The 27,584-nt window shown below is 41.8% G+C and overlaps 1 protein-coding gene across 1 annotated transcript; it reads left to right on the top strand.

Moving 5' to 3' along the window:
- lrig3 (leucine-rich repeats and immunoglobulin-like domains 3) lies at positions 1-26,868 on the top strand. The gene is given in 26 exon segments (XM_085138544.1): positions 1-503; positions 5,038-5,109; positions 5,210-5,284; positions 14,856-14,990; positions 15,368-15,511; positions 16,390-16,533; positions 16,623-16,766; positions 17,661-17,804; positions 20,968-21,048; positions 21,156-21,227; positions 21,728-21,799; positions 22,417-22,580; positions 24,010-24,345; positions 24,437-24,718; positions 24,802-24,817; positions 24,819-25,210; positions 25,213-25,275; positions 25,387-25,545; positions 25,659-25,778; positions 25,889-25,923; positions 25,925-25,975; positions 25,977-26,000; positions 26,002-26,061; positions 26,063-26,123; positions 26,126-26,146; positions 26,236-26,868. Coding segments are annotated over 26 exon segments (3,303 nt in total). The 5' UTR covers positions 1-303; the 3' UTR covers positions 26,472-26,868.
- The last annotated feature ends 716 nt before the right edge of the window (positions 26,869-27,584 follow it).

Here is a 27,584-nt window from a genome sequence, read left to right as displayed (position 1 = left end):
GCACTGTGGGGATCCTGCTCAGCGCGAGTTGCCCCAACAGAAGCAGCGAGGCTCACGGTACAAAAGTTTCTCCACAGGAATGGGCAAGTTTGAGAAGAACGCTTTTCTTTTACACCTCACCCCCGCGATCCCCACAGCAACAACGGATTGGATGTAAGGATCGACTGCGCCCCGACAGACAGCTCCAGATCTGGACTTTATTTCGTCTTCGAGTTTCTTTTTCTGGGGGTGATAACTTGGATAACTTGGATTCATCTGAAGATAAAAGCAAAACAAGTTGGGAGGTGTTCACTTGGGGGGAAAATGCGTTCCTCTACGCTGCCTCGCACTTTTGCAAAGTTCGCTGTGATTTTCCTGCTGTTGTTGAGAGTGGAGAGCGGATCTGGTACTAACGCCAGGACGTGTCCGTCTCCCTGCGCTTGTCTCAGGGAGCTCGTGGACTGCGGTCGGCTGAAAAGGGGACAAACACTACCAGCCGTGATCCCGGAGTGGACAGTTGAACTGTGAGTCTACTGGATCAGCTTTTGATTTGCATCGCTGTGAATAAGGGTTTAAAGCTCTGCGCACCTCTTGGGGAACACGTTTAGTTTTCTTGAGATGAGATGGGATGATCCGCATTCCTGTCGCACTGAAAGGGGAACGGGTTGTAAAGCAGAAAAAGTAGAAGAAGACTGACTTAATTTGCTTTGATGTTATTGTTATTTGCTATAGATCCAGTCAGGAGTCCAGAAAAAGTTGCGCGTAATGGTGACCTTAGTCATGAATCCGCTTGTGCGCGTTATATTCACTGATCCTTTTTAGCAACGTGCCATTTATGTGAGGGAAGCGTTCAACACATCATACATACACCAAACCCTCCTTTCTACATAACCTGCAGTTAATTGTGAACAAATCCACCGAGCGACTGCAGGTACTGGGCGTTTAGTCAGGCTCTCCCATGGGAAGCAGCATCATAGAAGCAGCTGCAGAAGCTGCCAGTAAGCAGTTATTAATGAGCATAAGTGCTTTTAATAAAGAAGAATATTGCGTTTCGATTTGAAAGACGGGCATCTACACGTTTATCCGCACTGTTTGGGTGTTTCGTGTTTTCCCTGTCCAGATTTTTAGTGTCACAAACCCCCGCGGGCCTCCCCACAGCCATAAAAGCGTAAACCAGATGCAGTCTGGTTGCAGCACTGAAGTCTCTCCTCCACTCAGACCTCCATTACTCTGTCCACAGGCTGCTTTTGGTTGAGCTTGGCCTGTGGCCTTTTTTGAAGCTGGGACACCATACCCAGCTGTAACAGCGTGATCCTAGATGTGTTCTACTTAGATAATTATTCTTAGTGACTTATTTTTTGACATCCTGGCTTTAAGGTGGAGTGCTTGGTTTTTATTGCCCCGTGTTACAGCGCTTGATTTCGGTGCTTGGTTGTAGTTCTGAGTGCTGCTGCTGAGTGATTTTCTCTCTCCCTAAAATGTGCTGGTCTGGAAACTTGAAGTTGCCAGAGAAAACAGAGCCAGCCTGAGCCTCGTAACCGAGGCCCAGTCTTCCCAAAAAAACAAAAAAGTTCCATATGGGGGGAAAAATTCTTTTCACTCTGGCATGCTAATTTACGAGTGGCTCTCCAGCACATTTTAAACCCCTTAGACCGCCCGACCCTTTGTTTTCCAGCACCCCATTATTTCTGCTGAATTAGCAACACAAGAGCCAGCGATGGTACTGATTAAGGGGGAGCGTGTAGGATTAGTCTCAGAAAGAGGAGGGGGGCATGGAGAAAGTATGGAGAAGTAGGATTAAGCCGCACATATATGAGGGGACGTTGAGAGAAAAGGCAAAAGATTAGTCCAACTTTTAAACTGAGAACATATTTATTAAATGGAAAGTGCACCTTTTGATTTTTAGTTCCTTTTAAAAAAAAAGTCTCAGTTGCATAATGTTAAACATATACAGTCAAGTCAAGGTAACTTTATTGTACCTCGACAAATACATGATTTTGAGAGCCAATATTCTTATTTTTTTTAGGGAGACCCAATATCACAGATGGATAAATATACTGATAGTGACAGTTTCTACATTAAAACGTCTACTTTGCATTTTATGTTTTAAAAATAGTTTTTATGTGAGTGAATCTCAGACACCATGTTTAAGATATAGATATATCTGTCATGTGGCGGTATCAGTCGACTGAAATGTAGTAATGACTTGATAGTACGTCATAAATGTGAATTTTCTAGCACATTAGCCAAATTTTGAAATTAGCCTAATTTTAACTAGATACTTGTTTAGTACTTGAAGTATTGAAGTAATAAACAATGCAATGTTGTGGTAACTTACTTTTAGTGTAAGAGTCACATTGAACCAAGTACATTTTAGGGGCAACCAGTGTTGCCAACTTAGCGACTTTGTCGCTATATTTAGCGAGTTTTCAGACCCCCTAGCGACTTTTTTTCTAAAAAAAGTCGCTAAAAAAGACGTGAAAGACATTACAAAAAACAATAATTGCTAAAAGAAATTTAATTTGTAGTTCTAAATAAATTCTAAATGCATTTAGGACGTTTTTTGCTCACTTTATGTCTCGTCCACGATGTTATTTCTCTCTCCAGCAGCGTAGGTTACAATTACATTAGCATGACCAATTATGCAAATTAGGTGATGACGTCATTTAGCGACTTCTAGCGACTTTTAGGACAACCAATAGCGATTTTCCTTACTGAGGAGTTGGCAACACTGGGGGCAACCACTATTGACATTTGACATCAGCCAGACTTTGCTTATTTTAACACAAGGACAGATAACACTAACAATTACTTTGGGCTGCTTCCTTATACACAAACTTTGTTAGAACATGCAACACTGAAAAAGACGTGAAAAACAAAAAGAATTACTAGTACAGCACCTGATGTCTCTGCGTTTAGCTAGCTAGAACTAGTGAACCGCAGCTGCTAGCTAGTAAGCCAAAAATTTTTTTTTTGTTTTTCTATGACATTTGAAATATGACAAATAGTGTATATTTGATTAAACATTTATTGGATAACTTTACTGAAACATTCATTTGACCAGGTAGAAACCATAAGAACATTTTCTTAAAGGTCACGTGCCATTATAGCTGATGCTAAATCTGTTAGCTACTTAGCTAATTCCTTAGTGTGGTGTCTAAAATCTGAAAGCTAGTAATTGCTACATGCCTTCCAAAATCCCATTTTTTGTGGTTGGTATTTTTTTAAAAAGCTGAGAATAATTTAAGTTTAATTGTAGTTTGTGATGTGACGATCGGATTTCAGAATCAGAAACTTGTGGCTAACTTGTGGTGTTTATGCATCGTTATTTTCTAATGCAGAGAAACAGTTGTCACGTTTAATTTGAAATCTGCTATTTCCCCTTTTATTGTAAAATGTTAATGACAGCTCTTGTAGTGTGTAGAGTAGCTCATTCATTTTCTTTAGTGAGTGATAAGTACATTTTCACCAGCCCAGCAGATATAGTTCTGCAGCACTGCCTGTTATCTTGCTCCTCTCAGAGCCTGCTTTGTGAGGGATATGAAAGTGTCATGGCTACTCACGGTTTATCTCAGGAGTATGATAGGGCACCTTTCCCTTATGGCCCCCAGCGCTGGAGCTGTAACAACAACAAAACACAGCTGCATGCTTGGAGGAAAAAAATGGGAGGGAGGGGGTGACGGAGGTTAGAGTAAAACTCTGGTTGAGTGGCTTGAGAAACTTTCCACCAAAGAACAAAAACAGGCCCCAGAAAATTCAACAGGGGTGTTTCAGGCGTATGAAAGGCGTCCCTCTCACTTTTCCCGGCATTGAGAATACATTAGCAGTTGTTAGGTTCTCCCCCTCCTTCCAGAGCTGCTTGATGGATTCCAGATGAGGGAGGTAAGGGGGGCGAAGAGGAGGAGGGGAGGTGTAAAAAAAAAAGTGTCTGGCACCACAGCGGCGATCGTGCGCAGCAGCATCAATAACTCCAGTGCTTTATGGCGCACGAGGCTCTGCTCGCCAGATTTCTCGAGCTGGTTTTCAGGCTCCTTTTCAAAAAAACAGGCAGCAAAAACAAGAGTCTCACCCCGAGTGAGCTGCAGCCAAAGCTGCTTCAGACGAGTCCAAGACCAGGCTCGGTTTGAGCCAGGCCTCCATCCAAATGGGGCTCAGACAAAACCAAGACATAGACCAGATCCAGTTGAGCAATATTCAAGACTAAAACAAACAACGTGCAGACTATGTACTCATACTTCTAAATAGAGTATTATATTCAGGAGTTTCCAGATTTGTCAAAACTTTAGAGGAGTTGTGATTGCTAGGGGTTTTTGAGGTCAACTACACAACTAAATAACACTGAAAGTACATGTTTAATACATGTTAGATTTGATTTTCAGGATTTGTAAATATCGAAGTCAGAAAAAAGGGATTTACGAGTCCAGACACCAACAAAGACGTCCGGACAGAGACTCAGTTACTAACAAACCTCTGCCGACTCCACTCGTCTCATCCCCCCCAAACACACACAATAAGTTATCAGGTTGTAGGTTTTGGCTTTCTCTGTTGACGTCTGGTTTTGAAGGAAGCTGTGTTTCAAAGGAGAGACCAAATGTCAGAAGCAGCCTTTTAACTTGTGAAGCATTCAGAGGGGAAAAAGTTGTGTTGGAACTTTTTTTTCTCTTGCTTTGAGATGTTGTCCAATATTGGGCACTTCTCTAAAACACCTCAAACAATCTTAATGTTGCTGCTATTTGACTGTATTTCAAAGGGATATACCTGTGGTTTGAAACCAAAGTCACGCCCACCCTTAAAAACAACTGGAACTAAAATTCAAACCAGTCGAGAATGCAACTCTAAGCATTCTGTTACGTCTTGGAGCTTTAACCTCGTAGTTACATTACAGTGAGTTTTTCTTTGATCCGCTTTCACTGTTCACAGTTTTAAGGCACAATAACACACCAAATTTGTATGTAATTATGTTTGCTGCGCAGACCCAAATGTAAGACTGCAGCAGCTGAAAACTACAGTGCGTGGGGTATACTTTTCCCTTAATTTTTCTTTCTTTTTTTCCCGCAGGGACCTGAGCCACAACAAATTGCAGGTGCTCGACAGCACTTTGTTTTCTAAACTACAACATTTAAAAGAAATGTGAGTACGCTTCGTGTTTTGCAGCACATTTCAGAGTAAACTCGGGCTTTTCCAAAACAGTCTGTGACTAACTCCGTGTCTTTTTTGATGATATATTCAGAAAGCTGAACCACAATGGACTGGAGGAGATACCAGATCTGGGCCCTTACGCCTCAAACGTCACAGTTCTCATTCTGTAAGTAAACCTTTCCTTTAAATCGAAAGCTTCTCTGGATTCTCACCTCAGCGTGGTGTGGAGGGTAATTCTCCGCCGGGGCTGTCATGGCTGGTTAAACTAGCGAGTGGGGAAGTGGTTCCTCCCCCTCCTCCTTCTCTCTAGAGAGCAACCCATTTGACTGAGCTGGTTCCCAGACGGGGCAGTCAGAGAGATGGCAGTCAGCCCCAGACGGGTCACGTGTTTCGAGACAAATGCCATCAACAGAAATGGAAAAAAAATTTTTTTTGGTGGCTTTCCCTGCTTGTTGGTGTATTTTTAAACTGGAGGCAGTGACGTGAGACTGGGAAGAAAGAAAATCTGTCATGTGAAAAATGGTTTTTTTTGGTGTGATCCCAAGTGGATGGGTCACGTCCAGTCCTTTAAAGAGAGTTGGAAGAAAATGCTTCAACATTGTCTTGTTGTATCAGTTTTTCTAACTTTTGTTGAGAACGAACACTTCATGTGCTTGAGTGATGCTGAGTATGCAGAAGGCGATTTGACTGGTCGTAGTCGGTCCCTGTCAGACTTTAACCAGTATTGTTGTGCAATACGTGCTCTCGGGGCAACGCCAGATATTAGTGTGTGAAACCGCAACAATTTTATTTGCTTTCTGTGGCACGTCTCTCAAAACCAGCCAAAGTGAAGTTACTGTGGAGGAATGTGCCTCCACTCTGAGCTAGATGAGGCCTTCTCCTCATCAAGCCCCAACACGAAACCCCGCGGTCGCCACAGGGCGTGCAGTCTTCAGTCAGTCAATTGACAATTTGTTTACAGATTTCACTCAAGAGCGTCACCTCCAGCTATAAGTTTCTTAACACAGAAACATGAGTAGGGTAGACTTTTTTTTTAAATCCAAAAACCCAAAAAACCTTCATACTTTAGAGCAGGGATGTCAAACTCATTTTACATTTTGGGCACTTACAGCCCAGTTTGAGCCTTAGTGGGCCGGATCACTGAAACTCTGTTTTCTGTCAGTGTAAAGAAGTTTAACCAGACATTTAATCGCTAACATATTTTAGGTAAACAAGTGCGATTGCAACAACACATCTTAGTTTTTATTTATGATTTAAAAATGTTGCTATGGTAAATGAAAAAGTTCTGTAACCTACTGCAGAGACTGTCCTGTAACTATAAAACCGAAAGTTTTTGTTCATTCACAGAAAATGTCTGATATATTTATTTATACTGTGAATCCATTGTTTGTTTGTTTGTTTGTTTGTTTTTAAACCCCTTTCTAAGCACTTAGTGAATGTGAATTGTTTGTCTATTACGTAATTACTTTGGTCTAGTATGAATGGCCAAGGGGGAGGTGTTTATCAGTAGGAAACTGATGTTAAATTTTGTTAACATAAGTTAAAATTCCTTCCCTTCATATTATTCAAAGCCATACAGCCAGATTGGAGCCTCTGCTGGGATGATTCTGCAAATGGTTTTGCAAATGTTTGAGCCATTTTTGAAATAAAACCATTTAATGCTGACAATTAGTGAAAAACAGAATGCACGAGAAGCTGTAGCTAATATTTGCTAATACACATTTCTGCTAACCATGGACTGTTTAACAGATGGAACTAGCTTCCAGGTTTGAGAGGTGGAGCCAGTGTTGAAGTACCTTTAAACTGTATTCTATTTAATTGCCACTAGGGGGCGACTTCTGGGGTTACAAAAGGGCATATGGTTTAAAAGAAAACAGCTCTTGTTTTCCTTCTTGCAGACATTCTCCTGATGAGTTTATGGGTTCAGTCACTAGTTTTAGGTCATACTAAATAAAAATTGAAGTTTATTTTTGTACATTTTGGTAATTCTAAGAGTCAGAAAGGAGAAATATCAAGGTTGTGCTCATTGGCTAATAACTTATCAATCACAACACGTTAGCAAGTAAATGTGAGGTGAGCTCTCTTTTGTCTCGGTCGTATTCAACTCAATGAGATGGCAACGCCCACGCAGGGCTACGTCCATCTTTGAGCAGTCTTTCATTCAAACAAACTATTCTAGTTAATAGCTACAGTTTGTCATGCTAATTTTCTGGAAGTGGATAGTGCCGTGGAGCTTCATGAATCCTATTTTGCTGACATACAAATTTTTTTTAACCAAAAAGCTCACAATATGCAGTTCAAGGTCAGTTTTAATTTGAGAAACAAAAGAATGTTCTGTGAAACATTGCCTGTGCTATATAATTAAGTAAATACTGGCTATTTTGCCTTAAAAAAGATCACATTGCAAAACTGTGGTTATCAGCGGGTTTGCCAGCATTCAAAAACTCCCGTATTTGTCAAACCCAAAACACACCGCATTATAACTCTGTTATTGTTGTCAAGCACAATTCATCTGAAATATGCAAAAACCAGAGTGAAGAAAACGAGCTCACGCAGAAGAAGAAGAAGTGAACACTTGCTCTCTCACTAGCCATCCTCCTCCTTCAGATGAAATGGCACAGTGTGATTTTTTTTTCCCTCCAGTGAAATATTTTTTCCAGAATTTCTCTCCCTCCTTTAGTTTCTCCAAGCTGGGAGGGTTGTAAAGAGGGGGGAAAAAGACCTCGGGGTATCGAATACCACTTATTCAAACAGCCAGTCAGACATAGCGGCAGCTCTCGTCGACTTCTTTGACCCCGTTGCTCTGAGTAAAAACAAACGGCAATAACCCTGCAGCTGGTAGTAATTGAGTCGTGATCAGTTTAATTAATTGAACAATTTCCCAGGAATTTATGGAGGGGGTAAAGCCCACCACCACTAAATCCCTTTGCTTGTGTTCAAGGAGGGTTCAACAAATGACCATAGAGATTCCAGGTTGGATTAGGTGTATAAGGAGGTGAACCTCTGTGTTCCTCAGGAAATGGGAACCTTGTTGAAATTAAGAGATCCAAAGCAAAATTGGCACAGATAAAGTAATTGTTGAATTTTTCATGTGATAGAGATTCAGCTGCTAATGAAAATGTTTGTTGGTTTTGATAAATCAGGGTTTTGTTGAATCTGTTCTTTAAAAGTCCCGGCGGTATTCCTTTACATGGTGTTTAGTTGTTTTTGCCCGGGTATGGGTTAAGCTAAACATGATTTGATGCTAATTGAGTTGTTGGTTGTACTCCAGATAAAAGACTATGGCAGCTTTGTTATGTGAGGAAGATGGCTGTGAGGTTAGTGTGAGTTGTGTTAGCTGGTCAGATATGTTTAGATGTAGAAAAGTGTGTCACTGTAGCGTTTCTTTAAACTCAAAGTTAAAAATGTCTGCCTTGCACGATCTGATATAGTCGTGTTGGTGTTGTTCCCAGATCAACATAGTAAATGTTGTTCCAGGATCAACATTGGAAGTGACCAATCAGAATGTTGTGACCAGTGTTGGTCAAGTTACTTGAAAAAAGTAATCAGTAATTAATTACTGATTACTTCCCCAAAAAAGTAATCCCGTTACTTTACTGATTACTTATTTTCAAAAGTAATTAATTACTTAGTTACTTAGTTACTTAGTTACTTTTTAAAAACATGATTTACAACCTGAATAGGTGATAAAGTGATAGATCTTTCAGCCCAATTCTACTTTTTCTACATAATCCATCATACAAAATGTAATAAAATGGAAAAGTCTCTTTTTAAAACTTGTTTTATTAATTTTAATCTTTTAACTTTATGCATGAAGCAAAATTTTAATTATATGCAACATTCTCTGACTGGAAGAAATTAGTTTAACATTTAAACCTATTTTCTGCACATTCCAGCACATAATATATATATATATATATATATATATATATTTTTTTTTTTTTTTTGTGTTAACACTCACTCTTTCAGATGCAAGTAAAACACAGCAGAAAATAAATAAAGTCAAAGACTAGCGGTCCTTTTGCTCTATTTTCACCTGTAAAGCAGGAGTAGAGTAGGCGGAGGTTTACCCTGGTGCAGGTGTGCCGCAGCGGTCAGTGGAAGAATCCGCGAGTTTCTCTGTGAGTTTGTCATTACGTTGTAGCTACTCGGTGCTTGTTTGGAAGTTTAGGGGGTTTTTTTCGCTGTAAAAAGAAGTTTTCTTCCCACGCACAACGGACACTAATGTTTTTGTCACTTTTTATGGAATCAAACTCAAAGTAAGGTCAGTACTTCCACGCTTTAAACGCTGCACGCTCATACTCTCTCCCGCACTCGATATATTATCCATTGTTGATCTGCACACAGCTGTTGTCACGAACGTCGCACTCGCTTACGTCACTGTCATGAGACATTCTCGCAAGAAAATCACGGTTTTAGTAACGCAGTAACGCAGCGTTCCTACGGGAAAGTAACGGTAATCTAATTACCGTTTTTGCAATAGTAATCCCTTACTTTACTCGTTACTTGAAAAAAGTAATCGGATTACAGTAACGCGTCACAAGTAACGCGTTACTGCCCATCTCTGGTTGTGACGTCATACTTTTGCGACTTTGGGAAAAAACGCCATAAAAACAAAAAAATGTACTTGCTACCTTGCAACATTGGAATTTCATAAATGCACGAATGGCTTGGCGTGCCAAAGAACAATAAGTCACAACAATGTGATTGGACACTTGCAATGTTGATCCTGGAACAACACCAACACGACGATATCAGATCATCTGTCTGCCTCAGTGCTTCAACCAGATGGTTTGATGGACAGTTAAACTTGAGAAGCTGCAATTAAAGGAGGGATTAAAAGTTTGTTTCTTGTCGTCGTCTTTTTCGCTCTTACCTGTGCTCACTTCCAGCTCCATACTTTGGCTGTTGGGGTCTGCTTAAGTAGAATTGTATGATTAATAGTTCAGAGGAATCCGTATACTAGCCCTTGTTTGTCTTTCTGATACAAGCAGTCTTTGCTCCTCTACCCTAGGCCCTGTCCATGCATACTCAGGCATTTTATTAAATGTTACTTTTTCTGTGTTTTGGCCTTTCAGCCACATGTAAAAATTAAAAATTGAGCTCTTTCTAGGGTTACTTCTGTTTCTACGTTTGTATGTAGACAAAGAAATCAGAGTTTCTCTTATCTTAAAAGGAGTGTGCCTGTATCTCTTTTACTAATGTAATACTGTGTGCCGTGTTAGTCTTTGTAAGCTTTTAATTGGCAAACGTGTGTATATGTTTAAGGATACATGGCCAGCAGTTGCTTTGGCATGTTCTTGACAGTCTCATCTTTTTCGCGTGGACAAAGATGTTTTTCAAAATGAACTTGTTTGAAACAAATACCTGTGAATGTGTAGCTGGAGAAAGGCCACTCTGTTTTTTAAGCCAACTTTCTTCTGATTGGCTGCCCCTCATCACCAGAAAATATATATTTACAGATTGTGGGCAGAATTTCTGTGTGTAGGTCAGAGGTTGACCATATTAGGGTTATACACTCTTACTGATGTCACACAGAGCCAAGAGCAGAAAAAAGTGTCGGAAACAGAGTTTTTAGAGCAGTCTGAAACCTGAGGTTTTAGCTGAAATTGTTACTATTTGACTATGTTCACTATTGATATTCAGCATTCTAACATTATGTATTTGATAGAATTTAAGAAATACAACAATGTGTTTTATTATAGGGATGCACCGATACTGGTATCGGGCCGATACTGTAAAATGTGTGTGTACTCATACTCGTAAAAGTTAACCGATACCAACTTATTTCATTAATCAGAGGGTGGCTTGTCATTTCTGTTGTAGTTTTTTAGATTGGCCACTAGGGGGGCAATTATTATTTTATTTATTATTTATTTTATAATTTTATTATTTATTTAATAATAATTATTTTGTTTGTTTGTTTACAATATGGACACTGCAATAATTTAAAAGTTTAATTTATTCGCAAACCTAATTTGTATTTATTTTATTCCAAACAGAAGTGTTTATTTATTATTCTGAAAGCTCGAGACAGTGCCAATAGTTCAGTGATATTTTGTAAAATTACAATGTGGGGACTCTGCAATAATTTAACAGAAGTGTTTATTTTTCACTTGAAATTTTTTTGTGGTCATTTTCATTAAGATTTTATTTTTTATCGGCAGGGAGTATAATAAAACCTGTCTTCCAATTAATTGTATTTGTGTGTGTGTGTGTGTGTGTGTGGTAGAAGTATCGTTTTTTGTACTCTGTATCGGCAAGTACTCAGATCCAAGTATCGGTATCGTATCGGTTTGAAAAAATTGGTATCGTTGCATCCCTATTTTAGTACTTTGTGCAGTGCAGAAACGTACAGCCTTGTTCTACACAAGCGTTCTTCAGTTCATGTTAACACAGTGTGTTCTTCTCACTAACTGACGTGTTAAGATGATCTGCCATTTAAGTGAGATATGCAGATATGTGCAGAGTTTAATATGGCGTCTCAACAGTGAAGCACAGCGCTGGTTTTCATTACAGGCGCCACTGCAGAGAGGGAGAGAGTCATCAGATGGCTTCTGCAAACTCTGTTCTTTTTCCAATAGGAAATACCACACACAGGCACACACACACACACACACACACACACACAGGCATACACACACACCACAGGCAAGATACATTTAGAAAAAAAAGCGACTTTCCATTTAAAGAACCCTCCAAAAGTATTATTTGCCAGTCACTGCAGCGAGCTTTGCTGAACACGGGGCAGTAACAATAAAAAGCCTCGACGAGGATCTCGTGTTTTTGCAGTGAGTAAATGTGGTCAGCTCGATGGTGGCTGAGGCCAGAAATACGATCGAGCTGTGCAACAAGTGCTGACAGGTATAAGCTTGTGTGAAACCTTTGTCTTATTGGTGTAATCGGCCTGTGAGTATAAAAAGGCTTTACCTGATTATATTGCACATTGTAAGCATTTGAGAAGGTTTGGAAAAAAAGATTATTACATGCGATTAAATCGTTTTGTAGCCACGAAAGCTGCGCAACAACAACGTTACCATAGTTTAATAATTAGTGCAGATTTCATCAGTATTCAGCATCTATTGGGCTGTTATTGACACATGCTTGGCCTTCCACGGACTTCCAGAAGCTGCAGCAAAGCCCTGCAATCACACTAGAAATGACTCCATAATCACATTAGATTGAATGAACAAGTTTGGAGTGAGTGGATTTAAAGTGTACAGAGCTCTGTTTGTTTGTGTGTGGCAAGGACTCTTTGAGTGGCAGTGCAGATGTTGAGACTGAAAGCAGGGTCTCGACGTACAGTCCCGCAATTGTCTGGGCATGCAGTCGCACAGAGAGTCGCACAGAGAGTCGCACAGAGAGTTCACGGTTGGGTTAATGTTTAAAGATGAACAGCGGAAGATATTTTCTACTGCGAAATAATGGATTGTGCAATAATTACACGGGAGACAGCGATGATACCATCTAGCAGTCAAATCGAAGGCTAAGCTCTTCCCCGGGAGCGAGGAGCAGGCACCGAGCCCCTCCACCTGTCCCCTGTTTGAGCTCTCTCTCTGAGCAAAACTGGAAAGACTGGTTCTGTCTCACCTCCTTCTCTCAGCGACCAGTCAGGGGAACATGAAAATTGAGATACAGGTGGTGTGCGGCACTTTTGTTTGGGACCCGAGGGCTGTGATGCACGGAAGGCTCGCTGCAAATCTCCAAACAAAAGTTGCTGACAGTGAGCCAATGTGTTACTTCGGTAATGATGTAGTTCGTGCACACTGCAACATGTGTTTAGGTTTGACAATTCAGTTCAATTGAATTTTAATTATATAGCACCAAGTCATGACAACAGTCACATCCATGCACTTTATTTTGTAAGGTAACCCTAACAATCAGACGACTGCTTTTGAGAAAGCACTTGGCGACAGTGGGAAGGGAAAACCCCCTTTTAACAGGAAGAAACCTTCAGCAAACCCAGGCTCAGGGAGGGGCGGGGCCATCTGCCGTGACCGGTTTGGGATGAGAGGAAGAAGACCGGACAAATTCGAAAAACGTGGAACAAGAAAAGAAAGTGAAGGCACGCTCGCCAGATTCTGTGTGACAGTTTAATGGAGCAATGTTTTCATGTGTTTCATGAACATGTGAGTCTCGGGTTTTGTCTACGCTAATCCGGATACATTTGAAAATGGTGTTTTCATTTAAAAACGCTCCACGTCCACACTATGGTTTTCAATCGTTTCCGAACAGTTCTTCATCCACACTGAAACGACCTGAAATGCTTACGTTCCTTCACTGAACTCGTATTTCTGCTGCTGCTTATTTACTTTCCGGCTCTTTGAAACGTCGCGGTAAAATGTTGAGGAAAAGAGTTTTTTAAATGGACTAACAATGAGTTGGAGTTGTTGCTACGAGTAACACAAAAGTACAAAGTTGCAAAAGCGAGTGAGAATTAAAGAATTTGAAGAAAAGCTCTCTGGAGCAGGTACAAACTCACATTAATCTTTTTTATGGCAAACAAAACAACTGCCGTACGATGCCGTCCGTCATCTTGGTTGAATTGGTCACATGACTGCATCACATGACTAAAACGTGTCAAGGTTTTCGAAAAGCCCCATTTATGTCTACACTGTGACAGCATTTTCAAATGTATCCACTTTGGAGCGCGTTTTCAAAAAGCTCAGTTTTCCTTAACCAAAAAAACATCGTCTCAGTGAGGACAGAAGGCCAACACGGAGAGGAAAAGATGCGCTTTCAAGTGAAAATGTAAATGTAAATGTAAATTAAATGTATTAGCGTGGACGCTAATACATTTAATTAGCGTCCACGCTAAAATGTATTAGCGTATTAGCATGCCCGCCAAACTCCTCCATCTCTCCCAACTCTTTGCTTCCCATCATATCACCCTGTAAATGAGAAGTTTACAAAAGGTGTTGCAGTTCCCACCCAGTTCTACGAATCTGCAGCACACCACAGTTTCATAGCAGCGTGATGCAGGTTCAGCTCATTTGCATTGGTTAAACATTAATGGCACCGCATCTCATCTTAACCCTAAATTATAAAACTGTCCTTGCTTCTTTTCTTTTTTTTTGGTGCTGGAAAGAGGCTTCAGGAAAACCTCTCCTGGTCAGCAAGGTGTAGCTGGAGGAGGGACTGTAAGTAATGAAAACTAAGCCTGTAGTCTGCAGCTTTGGAGGGAAACCCCCCCTCCATTCCACTTGCTCTCTCCCTCTCTGGTGCAGAGTCTCATGCACAAAGAGGGCACTGTAGAGGCTCTGTTTATAACTAAGCAGTCCCTGCACTGCAATTTAGGAGGCGTGCAGCTCAGGAAATTGCTGGCCTCTGCTGAGGCATGCTTTCACTGAGGGAATGGTATTCATCAGCCAAGTAATTGGCAGGTTACTTTTTTAAATACCTTGTTGGTAATTACCTTATAAACAAAATAACACATCAGTAAAGCGAAAGCTTGTTTGGTGTGAAGAGCAGCAACATTAATCATATTGAATAATTTGTTGGCTTTTTTTTTATGAAATGCGCGTGCAACCTCAGCAGAAAAAAAAGATGACATAACTTCACGTTGGGTGGTAAGTTGAAGCTTTAAGAGCGCGAGAATTCGTCATTTTTTAAATTCCGCAGCCTAATTTTGGGAACGCGAGTGCTTGTGTATCTGGAAATGTGAAACCGATGTGCACCGCTAGCCAAATACATGATGTTTTTGTCATTTATTGGAGCAATGGTGTCTGTATTTTCAGAGCAAACAACAAGATCACTGCGATCTCCGAGGCTCAGCTCCGGCCCTTTCTTGCCCTGGAAACCCTCGACCTCAGTAACAACAATGTTGGGGAAATAAAGTCCGGCTCCTTCCCTGCTCTGCCTCTCAAGAACTTGTGAGTGTTATGATTTTCTTTATCTTAAGAAAAGCATTCAGATCAGAGAACGAGCATGGCGCCGTCATAAACTCGTTCATTCAGAGCCAAAGAAAGGTGGTGTTTCCAGCTGTAGTCATTTATATTTGGCAGCATATTTCTGTTCTGGGACCCCACAGCAGTCAGTCGGCACATAACACAATACATTTGATCACAACAGAGTCAGTTATTAGTCAGAGATGGCATGAAAATGGGCGGAGGTGGATTGCAAAGCAGCTTGCAGATGCACACTAAATTTAGGCAGGTTTAACAGTAGTAGTTCAACAGTAGATATTGCTGTTTTTCTGCAGTACGTTTGTATTTAAAGCAGATTTTACAAGCATATCTTCCTTTTTCAGGTTCCTCAACAACAATCGGTTATCCTCTCTGGAGCCTGGCTGCTTCACCAATCTGTCGAGCTCGCTGCAGGTTCTCCGGCTCAACCGCAACCGCCTCTCCAACATAGGACCCAAGATCTTCACCCTGCCTCACCTACAGCATCTGTAAGCAAAAACATTACAAAGGCTTGCTAGACAGTTTGACCATCCATCCATCTCTAGGACTTACGGCTCTGGGTCATCGGGGTAATAGTCTAAACCAGGGGTGGGCAATCTCAGTCCACGAGGGCCGGTGTCCTGCAGGTTTTAGATCTCACCTTGGGTCATCACACCTGAATCACATGATTAGCTTGTTACCAGGCCTCTGGAGAACTTCAGGACATGTTGAGGAGCTAATTTAGCCATTTAAATCAGCTGTGTTGGTTCGAGGACACATCTAAATCCTGCAGGGACACCGGCCCTTGTGGACTGAGATTGCCCACCCCTGGTCTAAACAGAAAAGCCCAGATGTCCCCCATCCCAGCCACCATCGAGGTGTTCCCAAATTTTGTTGTCCCATAATTCCACACTGTCCTCTGGCTTCTAAGGGCTGTTTGTCCATCTAGATTATTTTGGTATTGGTTTCCCAATTTTGGACATCGCCTGTCACTTGCCACGTTGGGCTCATGTGGACAATCCACAGGCAGTCTCGTGTAGGAACTGTGTCCTTTATACTAAAATCCACCTGAAGGAAGCTCGCACACTCTTTTGCCGTATTCCACGACCTGACTTGTTGCACAGGTTGCTATCGTGGTACCACGTTGGAATTCACCGAGCTCCTGAGAGCGACCCATTCTTTCACAAATGTTTGTAGAAGCAGTCTCCATGCCTGAGAGCTTGATTTCATCCACCTGTGGCCATGGACGCGATTACTTTTAGCAGTATAGTGTATCCACCTGTGATGAGAGACACCTCGACAATAGAGCCGTCCTCCTCGACGGAGTTGTAGTGTGAGCGCGGGGCATGCTTTAAACTGCACTTTAAACTTCCTGCGTGCGTTTCAGAGAGCTGAGCAGAAACCGGGTTCGCAGGGTGGACGGGCTGACGTTCCAACACCTCCCAAGTCTTCGCTCCTTGAAGATGCAGAGAAACAGCCTCAACCGCCTGATGGACGGATGTTTCTGGGGTCTCAGTAATATGGAAGTCCTGTAAGCATTTTTTTGTGATGTGTTTTATTCCTGAAAGGTAATGTTGTTTGCAGAATAAAGTCTCACTGTGTGTGTGCACGTGTGTGCAGGCAGCTGGACTACAACAACCTGACAGAGGTGAGCAAAGGCTGGCTGTACGGCCTGCTGTCTCTGCAGCAGCTCCACCTCAGCCACAACACCATCAACAAGATCAAATCTGACGCCTGGGAGCCCTGCCCGAAACTCAGTGAGCTGTGAGTCCATCTTTTTTTCTCTCTCCCTGCCGTCCCTCTGGATATTTCCCCCCACTTTCTATTCACACTCTGAACTCCCAACACTTCTCTGTTGCCCTCTCCTCCTCTTTGGCACTCCCGCCTGCCCTTCCTCACACTCCAGTTCCTCCCGTCGCCAATATACCCCGACACACACACACGTAGACAAAGCAGCGTCTCTTGTGCTCTGCCAGTCAGTGCCAACATTAAAGCACTGCCAAAATATTACACACCCCTTTGCCTCCTTTCTGCTCTGCTGTCACTTGAGCCAAAACATTGGCCTCTGGAAGTCCCGTTAGTTGTTTGTTGTTTTTTTGGAAAATTCCATTATTAGTTGCATTTTCGTTTCTTTGAAATACCCACAAAATTGATTTCTCAAGCCATCAGCGCACGTTCCTGCGAGCGGATTGGATTTCCTTTGTTGTGGTTGTTGTTTACAGCGGCGGCCGGTTTTAGTGTTCGCCATGTCTGGAGCTTTTTTCACGGATAGCTTGTTTTTTCTTTTCTTCCTTCTTCCTCCCTCTCTTTCCCCACTTTTTTTTCGCTCTTATCACACAAGCCTGAGAGTAAACAAGTCGCCTGTGGGTTGTGAACGTGTTCAGCTATCTTGATTTGTTCTCATCAGAGTTTACTTTGAGGAAAAAAAAATATAGTCTATTCGGAGTGATTCACAAATTCTTTTTTGATGCAAAATGTGCTCTCTGCAGACTGATTGGAGATAAGGTTGGTCTGGAAATATAAAGAGTAAAAAAAAATGGCAGTTCTGTTTTGTTTGTTTTTTAAATATGAAACATGAAGCGTCACAACAGCCGAGACAGTTTGTAATCAGCGCTTTGCAGAAATGTATTTATTATTACCTTCTTGTTTTTCCCATAGCAACCTGTCCTCCAATCACCTGTCCAGGCTGGACGAATCGGGATTCGCAAATCTCGGCGTGCTTGACAGGCTTGACGTTGGAAACAACCGCGTGAGCTTTATCGCTGATGGAGCTTTCCGTGGTCTCTCCAACCTGCAGATGCTGTAAGTTGTATTCACTGTTGAGTAAGTAGTGCCTTACTCTCTTAACCCTTTAAAGCCGGTCTGAGCAGCACACTCCGTTTTGCGTAACTATTTTTAAATCCCTGTAGAACCGGAACCGCGTAAGCTAGCACAATAATTTTTTTTGCATATGAAACCGGAGGAGTTGTACTTACATCTTATGCCATCAGCTTGTCCTAAGTCACGGTTTCCTTCCACATGTAGCTTTGCAAAAAATTGCATAAAAAGCACTTGCAAATTTGCATCATAGGATTGTTTTTCGTTTTTCCTGCAGTATATAAAAATTGGTGTATCTCAAAAATAAAACTATGAAGACACTCAAAATAAATTTCCTGTTGTTGTAAACTATTTTTTGCAACTTTTTTGTATTTACAGTTTTGAGAGATAAACCTCTTAAATTTCTCCAAGTAGAAATATATGTAAAAAACAAAACAAAAACGATTTTCAATTTTTTGTAGTTTATTGCACTTTTTATGTAGTTACTATGGACTAAATGCATACATATTATTAAAATATGGGCTATAACAGTTGTATTGTTATAGCAACTTGAAATACTCCCAAAAATGGCTCTACAACATGTAAAAATATAAAGTAAGCTCTGGCGGCCTTGGTTCTATGGCAGGTCTTAAAGGGTTAACAAGAGTAATTTCTTACACAACTTGTTGAGTTATATTTTGCTTTTACATGGCCACACCATGGTGATAGCTGGGGTTACAATAAGACTGTCAGTCTTCTTTCCTGATGAGCTTATGAGTATTAAGTCATTTCGGGCTATACTGAATAAACAACTAGGTCTTTTTGGTGTTGGAAGCCAAGGTGCAGATGGTAAAAACGCTAATCTGGATGCTTTAAAACAGGACTGCACGAACCAATGGATGGTGTCATGGCATCTACATCCATCTCTTATACTGTCTATACCTGAGATAATTGTTACATGTTTGCAAGTTAAAATTATAAACCTGCTGCTCCGTTCCCACACATAAATCCTTATAAAATAAGAACATGCACATGGTGGCTGTAGCTCGTGGCAGAGCAGGTCAGCCACTAATCAGAAGGTCGGCGGTTCGATCCCAGGCTGCCTCCTGGCTGCATGCCAAATGTCCAGGGGCAAGATACTAACCCCATGTTTGCCTACTGGTGGTGGTCAGAGGGCCCGGTGGTGCCAGTGTCCGGCAGCCGTGCGCCCCAGGGCAGCTGTGGCTACAATGTAGCTTGCCATTGCCAGTGTTTGGGTGTCCTTAGGGACTGAGTAAAGCGCTATACAAATACAGGCCATTTACCATGATCTTTTATTTAAGTTTAAAAGACAAATAAAAATAAAAAAATCAAGTTTTGGCTGGGATCAGCAGCCATATTATGTTACCATAATTTTATGGTAACATAATATGCATAAAATGAATGAATAAAACATATTATGTTACCATAAAATGCATTTTATGCATATTATGCTTTGCAAGAGCTAGCAAACTGTCAGTTTAGTGTTAGCAGCAGTGGATAGTCTTTTGTGGCTTAATCATGGTTTGCACTTTATTTTCTTGCCCTCTTGCACTACAAACAAAAATTAATGTAATGTAAGTAAATGTAATGTGATTACTGCTTTACATCTAGCACTGATTACTGTAAGTAGTTTCTAGATCATCGTGTAGAACGTTATTCACACTGTTGTTCTGAGTGTTTCATTTCTCTGCCTTTCTAAAAACAGCAGAGCCACTAATCATGTTTCGTTTAAATTGCTCGAACACTTAGAAAATCCTCACCTACCCCAGTCTTAACCCAAAGTTCATTGGCAAACATATCGAGGCAAAATAGATTTCAAACTTTTCTTTTCAGGTTCTCCGTGCTAGGGAGAAAGAACACAGCTTGTATAAAAGAAAGGAGAAAAAAAACCCTTCAGAGAGCCACAAACCCAACCTCAACACCCCCTCCTCCCCACACACATACATACACCCATCGTCCCCTGTTCCCACAGAGAGGCTCCCTAACATTTTTCCCAGTTAGGTCTTTTTAACCAGAACCAAATGTCTTCCTTAGGTCATCGTAGGGCAGGTGTGCACCTAGTTAGACGTAGATTGCTTCAGGCCTTCAAACCAAATGCCCCCTACACACACACACACAGACGCACACACACACACACACAGACGCACACATACACACTTCCTCAGTTTGTATCAGCCATAGCAGGCGTGTCAAAGAGAAAAAGAACTGTTTGAAAGCAGGAAAGCCGCTCGGGGATCAAAGCAGGCAATTTCTCAGGGAAATGCTTTTACTGATGTTCATACCCTAAAACTGTGTATTTAGTTGTTTTGCGTGTATTTTTCTTTCTGTGGATAGCAGGATAAATGTAACCATATTTTTTCCAGGAGTTTTTAGTTTTGGTAGCAGAAAATGTTTCATCAACATCAACAGTTGGTTACAGTGTCTCGATTTCAAAGAGACGTTTTTTTTTCTGTGTAATGTTTCTTTTTTTTCAACCTCGTGTTTTATTTCTATTCCCACGGAGGAAATTCTGAAGTTCAAAGTTCTAACTCAAACATTGAGTGGAAACTTAATGTTCCCACTGGAGTAGTTCGCATGTAGAGACTAGACTTGCTAGCTGCTTGAGTCGTTTCCACAAAGCCAACGTAATATAACGCTGAAAATGGCTGAAATATGTAAACTCACAAGGACAAAATGAGCAATTAATATCAGGCGAGCTTAACCAATAAATATAGAAAGATATGTTGGTTTTGGTCCATTTTAGAATAAACAAAGTGTCTTTGTGTATGTTAAGATTTTGGTAAACTCCTTTGGGGATGATCACATACAGATTTAAATTGCACGTGGAATATATCATCCCCTCGAATGCAGTTTAAAATGCAGCACAGCTTATATTGTCGAGCTTCCTTGTAAAACTTTTTTCCACTATACAACACAGAAATGCCAAAGCAGACTTTTAAAAAAGTGCCACCACGGCCAAGACGCGACTTCCTGTTTGGGCACGGGGCCACTTTGTAATTTTAACATCTCGAGCATTTTCCTTCCATCACGCGAAATGTAAAGCCGCATAAAGTTTTATTAACATCACAAGCGCAGTTGTTTTCTGGATGTGGATTTTTTTTCTTCCTGTTTTTTTAAAAGTGCTTTTTATGTTTGCTTCTCCTGAAAGGGATCTCCAAAATAATGAAATCTCCTGGACTATCGAAGACATGAACGGACCTTTCTCTGCTTTGGACAAGCTGAAAAAACTGTGAGTGTGGGATCATTTTGCCATAATCCTAGTGGAACACAAACAATGTAAGGTCACCGAGTCAAAAGTGAGGTTGGAAATTGATAAGACTTTTGTTGTTTTCCCAGATTTCTGCAGAGGAACCAGATCCGCTCGGTGACCAAGAAGTCTTTCTCAGGCCTGGACGCGCTGCAGCACCTGTGAGTCGGCCTCGTGTTTCACTGATTGTTTCCAAAAGTCCGAGCTGTAAACTAACCAGGGTGAATCACACTAAGACAGAGAGGCTGTTTGTTTCTTCTCCCAATCCCCCGCTTTGATGTGGAATCAAGAAGAAAACTCTGCCATTAGTATCTTTACATGTGTGCCAGACTATATCGATCACCGAGGCAAGTGGAGATAAGTCTGTGTGTGTAAATGTGTGTGTGTTGGGGATGGTGGTGCAACAGCTGCATTTGATTCTAATTAGAGTTTTTTCCCAGCCGTTGCCAAAGCTCAAAAGCAGCCCAGCGTTGGGCCTCTCTTGATTAACGCAGCAAACTGCTGCACAGAGTTTTATTGTTCTGGAGCCCAGACCTTTTTCTTCACTCGATTGAAGTTTTTGTAGCCTTCGCTCCACACGGCTGATGTCTGCAGAAAAAGCTGCCATCTTTGCGGGGGGATCTTAGCGGCCCTAATTTTCTTCTCTCTTTCCGCTCCGCAGAGATTTGAGTAATAACGCCATCATGTCCATCCAAGCGAACGCCTTCTCCCAGATGAAGAACCTGCAGGAGCTGTAAGTGTCTACGGGCAGCTTCAGTTAGTGTTTCCAATGTTGATGTGGGACAGAACACCAGGTGAAACTCATTATGGTCTGCTGGGAAAAAGTCTGCAGCAAACAGTGCTTACTCCAGTGTTAATAACGGGTTCACGGTTTTCTTTGTGTCCTTCATTATAGGATAGCTTTCGCTGAAAAACACAAGCAAAGCAACCTTTAAATTTATTCAAATTCAGTGCAAGTCTTGACAAATTACATGCACAGTACACCGGAATAATGTTTCCCAAAGAAAACAGGTGCATTGTAGTTGGATTTTAGGTGATATTTTAGTATGTTTGTGCGTCTATATCTACATTAAATATCCAGTATAAATACCAAACAATATATGAATCTTATTTTTTCCCTAAACGTATTCACTTCTACATTTACCTGATTCATATACACAAACCGATGGTCTTGTACTGATAAAAATCTCCCTCTGTAGATTCCACTGTGGTCTTTATTTGACACGCGGCTTTACCTTCGTCGGCTGTGTGAGGAAACGCAGACTACCAGCCATTCTAAATATTACTGCAAAGTGAATTAAACGCTTCTGGTATCTTCTCCCCCCCCCCCCCCCCCCCGCCCCCCGGCAGGCGTCTAAACACCTCCAGCCTCCTGTGCGACTGCCAGCTGAAGTGGCTACCCATCTGGGTGGCAGAACAAACCTTCCTGTACTGCGTCAATGCCAGCTGCGCCCACCCGCAAATGCTGCAGGGCAGGAGCGTGTTCGCCGTCCGCCAGGAGGAGTTTGTGTGTGGTGAGTGATGCATCCACTTGGTGCGAGACCTTGACACAAATGTCCCATAATGTCTGAGAAACAGCCATTTATCCACGACAGGTTTTCCACTCATAGACTGGCCCAGATTGTTGGGTATTTTCCTCCTTGACTTCTGGGTTTCGAGAAGGAATATGATAGAAGTTTACTACGTTTTTCCTTCAGGGGCCCATCTGCACTTAGTTACAGATAAAATCCTAAGATTTACACTCGTGTCTTGGCTCTTTAACATAACGATAAGGACTAACAAAACATAACATCATATCAGAGCTGATCTGCAAGGTGTCGTTTAACCCTTTAAAACCGGTCAGAGCAGCACGCTCCGTTTTGCGCAACTTCTTTTAAATCCCGGTAGCTCTGCAACCACGTGAGCTAGCACAATAATTCTTTTTGCATATGAAACCGGAGGAGTTGTACTTACATCTTATGCCATCAGCTTGTCCTCGGTCACAGTTTCCTTCCACATATAGTTTTGCAAAAACTGCATAAAAAGCGCTTGCAGCAACAAAAACATAATATTCCAGAAACACACTTTGCCGATCCGATCAGCTGTTCATAACACTTCCTACGTCCATCAGCACAAACTATCGCATGTCCGCCATGACCTGCCCGAAACCGGAAGTGATGTCATTTTTGCGGAAATGTAGTTTTTTACCATCAGGGCCTCATGAGCCTATACTGGTGTTTTTAAAAGTTATCTTTGACTTTATGACTTTCTGTGTCGTTTCTGGGATGCTTAGGACTCATATTGCACTGCTGGAAATAGTTTATTTTGATGCACATGCTGCTTTTTTGCAAATTTGCATTATAATATTTATTTTCATTTTTCCTGCAGTATATAAAAATTGGTGTATTTCAAAAATAAAACTATGAAGACACTCAAAATAAATTTCCTGTGGTGGGAAACTATTTTGTGCAACTTTTTTGTATTTACAGTTTTGAGGGATAAGCCTCTTAATTTCTCTAACTAGAAATATATGTTAAAAAAACAAAAACAATTTTCAATTTTTTTGTAGTTTATTGCACTTTTTTGCAATTTATATAATTAATATGCACTTAATGCAGACATATTATTAATTATTAGGCTGTAATGGTTGTATTGATGTATAGCAACTTGAAATGCTCCCAAAAATGGCTCCACAGCATGTAAAAATATAATATAAGCTCTGGCGGACTTGGTTCTATGGTAGGTCTTAAAGGTTAACCTGACAATTAAAAAGTTATCTGAAAGACTTTCTTGATTAAGAGATATAGGAGGTCCTCAAACCTTCTGCAACTGAGGATATAATGTCAGTTATTAAAATCCAAAATCTTAAAAAATGGGAAATTGGAATGAGCTAAGCTAAACTAACATGTTATATATTTATATATGTACTTGCAGCTCAAAAATTCCTTTTTCTTATTCACACAGAGGATTTTCCAAAGCCTCAGATCACTGTGCAGCCGGAAACCCAATCGGCCCTCAAAGGCGCCAATGTGACGTTTGTGTGCTCTGCGGCAAGCTCAAGCGACTCGCCGATGACCTTCGCCTGGAAAAAAGACAACGAGGTCCTTAATGATGCGGAGATCCACAACCAGGCCCACCTACGGGTGCAGGGGGGAGCAGGAGGTGAGACGGAGGTGACGGAGTATACGACCACATTGCAGCTCCGAAACGTCGAGTTCTCCAGCGAGGGGAGGTATCAGTGTGTGATCTCCAACCATTTTGGATCTTCGTATTCTACCAAGGCCAGACTCACCGTCCACAGTGAGTTTGGAGTGGGATGCGTCATTTTATTAGCACGCACCTTTAAAGATCCTAAACAGTCTAATCAGAATGTATTTTGGTCTTTTTCCAGTGCTCCCTTCCTTCACGAAGACACCTATGGACTTGAGTATCCGCGCCGGGGCGACGGCTAGGCTGGAGTGTGCTGCTGTTGGCCACCCTTCCCCCCAGATCGCCTGGCAGAAAGATGGAGGCACCGACTTTCCTGCCGCCCGTGAACGCCGGATGCATGTCATGCCTGAGGATGATGTCTTTTTCATAGTGGATGTCAAGACTGAAGACATTGGCGTTTATAGCTGCACAGCTCAAAACACAGCTGGAGCCATTTCTGCAAATGCTACACTCACAGTTCTCGGTGAGAGAAAGGCACCAATTTCAAGTCTTATATGTAGAAGTTGTTGGCCCATTTTAAACTCTATTCTTCTGCTTGTCTTACAGAAACACCGTCATTTCTCGTCACTCATGGATCGCACCGTGGCCAAAGGTGAGACCGCCGTCCTTCAATGCATTGCTGGCGGTAGTCCTCCCCCAAAGCTGAACTGGACCAAAGATGACAGTCCGTTAGTGGTTACAGAGCGCCACTTCTTCGCAGCTGCCAACCAACTCCTTATCATCGTTGACGCCGCAGAGGCAGATGCAGGAAAGTATACTTGTGAGATGTCCAACACTCTGGGCACAGAGAGGGGCAACGTTCGACTGACGGTTGTGCCGAATCCCAACTGCGACTCCGGAGCACAGGGCGTCGTTGGGGTGGGTATTGGAACTGGGGCAGGATCGGACGATGATGGGTGGACCACAGTAGGCATCGTCATCATAGCGGTGGTGTGTTGTGTGGTTGGTACTTCCCTGGTTGGGTAGTCATCATCTACCACACCCGTCGAAGGAACGAAGACTGTAGTGTCACCAACACAGGTCAGTTCATGGGGCTTATTTAATTATCATTCAGCACCTGATTTCTTTTTCCTTGCACATTTAATATATAATAATGAAAGCAAAACTTAATCAAGTGTCCTTATGCTTTAGATGAGACCAACCTGCCTGCCGACATCCCCAGCTACCTGTCCTCTCAGGGCACATTAGCAGACCGACAGGATGGTTATATACCGTCTGAGAGCGGTAGCAGCCATCAGTACATGACGTCTTCTATTAGTGGTTTCTATCTGCAGCCTAAAGAAATGATCGGTAAAAAGCTGCCTTTTCTTCTTTGCTTCCAAGTGAAAGCTGTAGACAACAGTTGGTTTTTTTAGTCCGAGCCCATCCGTTTGTCCTGACAGGTCTTTGTCATTTGGATACAGGAAGTGAAGTGGACATGGAAGTGGCGATTGATCCTCTGCTTTGCCATTACCAAGGTCCAATTGGCTCACTGCTTCAGAGAGATAACATGTACTTGACTGACCCAACTGAAGTCTTCACAGGTCTGCAAATAGTCTGGCAACATTACTGTTGTTTCAGCTATAAAAATCTATTCTGACGTACTTTAAAATCTCAGACTCTTTATAAAGATCCTGTTTTTCAAACCCTTCAGGTTGTTCCACTGAACAAAGGCCAGCTTGTATGGACTTCCTACAACGGCAGCCTGACAAACTCTAAAAGGAGGGACTACTTCCTGACCCGAGCATTTTGACCTCTGCTCGTCTCACTGTCCTGACCCAGCTTCCCAATGCTAGTTTGCATCATGCTTCCTCCTACCATCAGAGCGGACCATCGTTCATCAGTAGAGGAGGGGGATACGGTTGATTATGGGAGACCTAATGAATGTCTCTCCCCTGCAACACCTTCATGGGTAGGTCTTAAATTCATGTTTCCCAAACCGTTCTTACTTCAGAATTTCCTGTGCTCCGGCCTGACTTCTTGTTGCACGTTTTCACTCAGGAACATTTGGGAAAGCTCCCAATTGGAGGCCTCAGGAACTTCATCCAGGATTCACCCCACTGTCAGTAACACAGAATGGCATAACTCTGCACGGGAATCCTTATACTGCTCCGGATGCAGAGTCAGACCACAAGGAGTTCAACGACTCTTCATCGGAGCAGAGCAACAGTGTGTATGAACAGCCGTTTGACAACACTCGGACTGGTTCCACCTCACAGTGTCTATCAAGCACTTAGCTGAGTGACTGAGCTCCAGTGAGCTAGTGTTTTTCATGAAGAGAACAACCCCAAAAAAGAACATTTCTACCTCACTGAATGTACACTTTTGCAATAAAAGGACTCCTCATGTGGACAACGAGTGAATGTAAAGGACAATTTAATGTTCCTGCAGAAAGAAAAAGGAACATATTACCAGCTGTTGTTGAGGATACAGATTCTGTTAAATATTAAAGATCAATATATACATTTTTTTATTAAAGTTTATTATATTTTGTAAATTGTATATAAAAAAAGATTTCATTATTTTTGCTTACATTTTGAGTACTTTGCAGCTCTGCCTATTCACTTATTCCAGCTTTGAATGAAGCATTGTTTTGCACATACATTATGTAAACAATAAAAACACCTAAATGTGTGCTGCTAAATTCATTGAAGGCTTCACGATGTTACTCGCTTCATCTTGCAAGAGATGGAGGTGTGGCCATGTGGCATATGTCGGGGGGTGGGAGGTTAATGCTGGCCTTTTATACCCAGTCTTTTTTTTTTTTTAGAACCACAAACCACCAAGGACAGTCTAGGTCTGTCATCAGTGAGCCCCCCCCACACAGAGAGGATATTTAACTGTTAAGTATCACGGTCTGACTCCAGAAACAGTTTGGGAACAACTGGGTATTACTGTTTATTGACTTTCATAGTAATCATACAAATTCATGTTTCAGTGCCATATTGGGATATTCACCAGCCACTTTATTAGGTACACCTGTTCAGCTGCTCATTAATACAAATATCTGGCCAAACAATCACACAGCAGCAACTCAGTCCATTAAGGCATGTAGTCAAGATGCCCTGAAGCTTAATTTGAGCATCAGAATGGGGAGCAAAGGTGATTAAAATGCGACTCAAAATCACTTGAGTATTTCAGAAAATGCTGGCCTGCTGGGATTTTCCCCACATTTCTCTTGGGTTTACGAAAAATGGCCAGAAAAGGAGAAAATATCCTGTAAGCAATGTTTGAAGAAACCATTGCGACTGTGGCTCACGGGGTTGGGAAGCGCATCTGTAACCGGAAGGTCGCCGGTTCGATCCCCGGGCTCTCTGTCCTGGTCGTTGTGTCCTTGGGCAAGACACTTT

The sequence above is a fragment of the Neolamprologus multifasciatus genome, chromosome 17 (genome assembly GCF_963576455.1).
Source record: "Neolamprologus multifasciatus chromosome 17, fNeoMul1.2, whole genome shotgun sequence".
NCBI classification, from domain to species: Eukaryota; Metazoa; Chordata; class Actinopteri; order Cichliformes; family Cichlidae; genus Neolamprologus; species Neolamprologus multifasciatus.
Note: the sequence above shows the minus strand (reverse complement) of the source record. Positions and strands in the feature narration are given on the sequence as shown.